The sequence below is a fragment of the Branchiostoma belcheri genome, unplaced genomic scaffold, assembly GCF_001625305.1.
Source record: "Branchiostoma belcheri isolate BF01 breed outbred unplaced genomic scaffold, Haploidv18h27 scaffold7, whole genome shotgun sequence".
Lineage (NCBI taxonomy): Eukaryota > Metazoa > Chordata > Leptocardii > Amphioxiformes > Branchiostomatidae > Branchiostoma > Branchiostoma belcheri.
This window is the reverse complement of record NW_017804353.1, coordinates 1,589,257-1,593,305: the sequence shown is the minus strand read 5'-3', so window position 1 is coordinate 1,593,305 and position 4,049 is coordinate 1,589,257. Positions and strand designations below refer to the sequence as shown.

The window sequence follows — 4,049 nt, the reverse complement described above, 5'->3', positions numbered from 1 at the left end:
TCGTTGTACCCGGATGATGACGATGATGATGATGACTTCACAATATCTCAACCGGACAAACAAGACGTCGTGATGTCGAAAGGAGAAGATGAAGAAGGTGACTGTGTGTTGTCAGAGGAAGAAGACGGATCCTCCGTAACGTCAGGAGAAGACGAAGAAGTATTACCCCATGTCGGAAGATGAGGAACGTGACGAAGACGGGGAGGGTGAGGAAAAACAGCAAGAAGGGACAGCTTGGATCGGGAAGTTGATCGGTCGGCTGCACCACCACCTGCGTCAGTTACCCGTCGTCGGTTTCAACTCTGGGAAGTACGATGTGAACGCCATGAAGAGAGTATTCCTTCCCCTCCTGCACACACAACAGGAGAACCTGCGGCCCATCAAGAAGGACAACAACTTTATGTCCATCGAGACAGATCATCTCAAGTTCCTGGATCTGATCAACTATGTGGCGCCCGGGTTCTCCTACTCCCACCTTCTCAAGGCGTACGAGTGCCAGGAGACGAAAGGCTTCTTTCCGTAAGTTCATTATTAGTATTGAAAATGCTATATATTCTTCATGTTGTTTGTGCGTTGTTTCGTTATGCGTGTGTATCACATTGACTTCAATAACACAATGTGTTGTTAACTCGTGTTGCTTTTCCTTTCAGGTACGAATGGATGGACGACCTGAATAAGTTGGAGCAGACAAGCCTTCCACCTGCCGACGCCTTCTACAGCAAGTTAGATGGGACACACATTTCTCCAGAAGACTACGTCTCCTGTCAGAAGGTCTGGGAAGAACGCGGCATGAAGACCATGAAGGACTTTCTGATATGGTAGGTGTACATTCGTGTGTGTCTTACTGTGGTCTTACATGGGGTTTGCTCCCTTTCTTTACAGATCAATGGACGGCCGTACACAGAATAATGACCGGTGTTTCCTCTCAATTCTTGTAGGTACAATAACAAGGACGTCGTTCCCATGCTGGAGGCGATCCAGAAGATGGTCGACTTCTACAGAGACCTGGGGATAGACATGCTGAAGGACGGCATCAGCGTTCCCGGTCTAACACTCAAGTATCTATTTATGAACTTAGAGTCTGACACATATTTCACACTAGTAGACAAGGAAGATGTGTACAAGTTGTTCAAAGAAACATTGTAGGAGGGCCGAGCATCATCTTCCACAGATATCACCAGAAAAGTGAGACGTTTATCCGTCAAAAAGAAATGGAACATAGTGGTAGACAACCGAAGCTATGTCAGAAGGTGATTGGTTTCGATGCCAACGCCTTGTACCTATGGTCATTAATGCAAAATATGCCAACGGGGTATTACATTCGGCGGCAGGCAGAGACTGAGTTCGTGAAGGATTATTCCGCTCCTTCTCGGGGGCCGTATGGCTACAGAATGGTTAGACTGGGTAGCCCACAGCCGTGACATCGTCATCCGGAACAAATTCAACAGTACCGAAAAACGTATCGGTCATCGCCAAGTACCCGTGGACGGTTTCTGCTCCGCTACCGCGGAAATTTTCCAGTTCCACGGGTGTTTCTGGCACGGTCACGACTGTTGTCTGACTGAGGGTCTTGATTTCAACCCAGTACGACAGGAGTCTATGCCCAACATACGCGAAGTTACAAAAGAAATGACCGAATATTTGCGGGGGGAAGGGTACAATGTGATTGAAATGTGGGAGTGTCAATGGCAAGACCTAAAGAGGACTAAGGAGGTGTCTGCCTATTTGGCCCAGTGCAAGACTCCTACCGAAAACAGGTACAAAATATCCCAAACGGAAATCCTCCAGGCTGTCCGTGAAGATGAATTGTTCGGTGTAGTCGAGTGCGACATCCAAGTCCCTGCACATCTCAGGGCACATTTTTCAGAGATGCCTCCAATCTTTAAAAACTGTGATATTAACATCGACGACATCGGACCCTTTATGAAACAGTACGCCGAGACGCATGGCATCATGTCAAAACCTAGGCGATCGCTGATCGGCAGTATGTTTGGTCAAAAGATTCTACTTGCGACACCTTTGCTGAAATGGTATCTCAATCACGGTTTGGAGGTGACCCATGTCTATCAGGTACTGGAGTACATCCCCAGGAAGTGTTTCGAACCTTTTGGCCAAAAAGTCAGTGATGCTCGTCGTGCCGGCGATAAAGACGACAAGAAGAAAATCATCGCCGAAACGATGAAACTCATTGGCAACAGCGCTTATGGCAAGACGGTCACTAACAAAGAGAGACAATCTGACGTGTGTTACTGCGACAGTGCCGTCGCCGCAACTCAAAAGATCAATGCCCCCTGTTTCAAGAAGATTTCCGAGGTAGTCGATGGCTTCTACGAAATCGAAACGGGCAAGCGCAAGATCAAATTCGACCTGCCACTTCAAATTGGGTTCTTCGTCTACCAGTATGCGAAATTGCGTATGCTGCAGTTTTATTTTGACTTTATGCTCGAGTTTGTGGACATCTCTGATTTCCAATATTGCGAGATGGATACAGACTCGGCCTACATCGCCATCTCTGCGGACAGGCTGGAGGACGTCATCAAACCCCACATGAGGGCGAGGTATGAAAACGAGAAACACCTCTGGTTCCCCCGCACTGACAACCCCGAACACGCGGCTTACGACAAGCGCACCCCCGGTCTGTTCAAGGAAGAATGGTCTGGGGATGCGATTGTGGGGTTGTGTTCTAAAACTTATTATTGCTTTGGTGGGGACGACAAAACCAAAGACAAATTCAGCTGTAAGGGGGTAAGCAAAAGACAGAATGTCATCACTCTCCAAAAGTACCTGCAAGTCTTGGAGACTCAGAAAAGCGGTCAGGGCGTGAACCGAGGTTTCCTTGTCAGGAACAATCAAATGTTGACTTATACACAGACACGGGACGCGTTTTCCTACTTTTATCCAAAACGTCAAGTTCAGGATGACGGTGTCACAACTCTGCCCTTAGATATCTAGTGTATTCATGTGTAATTCAATACGTATCTATATGTCTGTACATTGCTGTCATGTCTACACATACAAGTAAATGATATGTCGTAGATAAAGCTACAACCAGGCAGTTGTTTTTCTTGATGATCTACGGACACTGAACTGTAGGTGCATATTGATTTGCAACATGTTGAAAGATGTCTATTTTGCCAATGTACGTTCGTTGTAAAATAAAAAAAAAATCTCAACATGATGTCACACGATGTTTGTCGTTTCCTTTCCTTCACCGTAGCGTGAAGCGGTTGCGTGCATGAACACTTTAGGTTTAGGTACGCACTACGCAGAAAGACGATGAAAAAAAAATAAGGTGCACACTTTCGTAAGATAAGCACAACTCGAATCATTCGTATTGCATTTGTACACAAACACATTGACATTTGATATGGCCATGACGTATGAACAGATATGAACCGAGAGTCTCTCACTTTGCATACACAACACATGCCATGAATCAAAGATGTTGATATCGTGAGTCATGATTTGCATACGTGGTATATCTTCGTGAGCGCGTGCACATCGCCTCATTTCTCAGTTGTCCACCGAAGAGAAAGGAAGCATGTCTTTCGTCTGCGAGGTATGTGACAAAGAGTTTGCTCGTAAGTTCAACCTTGATCGTCATCAAGAAACCAAACACCGAGACGAGTCAGCTGTGACCTCGGAGGAAGTCGTCGTAGACCCCGAGACGGGATCTTGTCGAAAGCGGGATGTTTTTGACGACGACTCCGACATGTCTCATGAACATGAGACGGACGCGCTTGATTCATCGCCCGACGAGGAAGATGAAGAAGACACCGATGACAAAGATGAGGCCTCAGTCATTTTGGAAGATGAAGTAACCGTCTCAGACGAAGATGAGTCTGTTGTGGACTCTGAGGAGGCAGATTTAACGACAGAAACCGACAGCGATCAGAGTGATTCAGAGAGTGACGCAAGCTCGGACGTATCTTCCGACCCGGCTTCACCTGATGGTAGTGACGAGTACGGCTACGACAGCGGTGACGAGGAAGAAGAGTGGACGCTCTTTCGAGACTGGACCATTCGACTCAATCAAGAACCAGGCGATG

General features: G+C 46.9%; 2 protein-coding genes across 2 annotated transcripts in view; both read left to right on the top strand.

The window, feature by feature from the left end:
* Positions 1-16: 16 nt before the first annotated feature.
* On the top strand, positions 17-1,146 carry LOC109484307. Its single transcript, XM_019787563.1, has 3 exons — positions 17-519; positions 651-818; positions 939-1,146. The coding sequence occupies exons 1-3, from the start codon at positions 170-172 to the stop codon at positions 1,144-1,146; spliced, it is 726 nt and encodes a 241-aa protein (XP_019643122.1). The 5' UTR covers positions 17-169.
* A 2,395-nt stretch (positions 1,147-3,541) lies between these two features.
* Positions 3,542-4,049, top strand: part of LOC109484306 (dentin sialophosphoprotein-like) — a 2,651-nt gene continuing 2,143 nt past the window's right edge. Inside the window, exon 1 of the mRNA XM_019787562.1 lies at positions 3,542-3,980. Within this exon, the coding sequence (XP_019643121.1) occupies positions 3,542-3,980 (439 nt within the window). The remainder of the gene's footprint in view (positions 3,981-4,049) is intronic.

Excerpts from the sequence above, each read along its gene's own strand:
- LOC109484307 (XM_019787563.1), top strand. The coding sequence starts at position 170 with ATGTCGGAAGATGAGGAACGTGACGAAGACGGGGAGGGTGAGGAAAAA. Across the intron at positions 520-650 it reads GAGACGAAAGGCTTCTTTCC|GTACGAATGGATGGACGACC; the intron begins GTAAGTTCATTA and ends TTTTCCTTTCAG. Across the intron at positions 819-938 it reads ATGAAGGACTTTCTGATATG|GTACAATAACAAGGACGTCG; the intron begins GTAGGTGTACAT and ends CAATTCTTGTAG.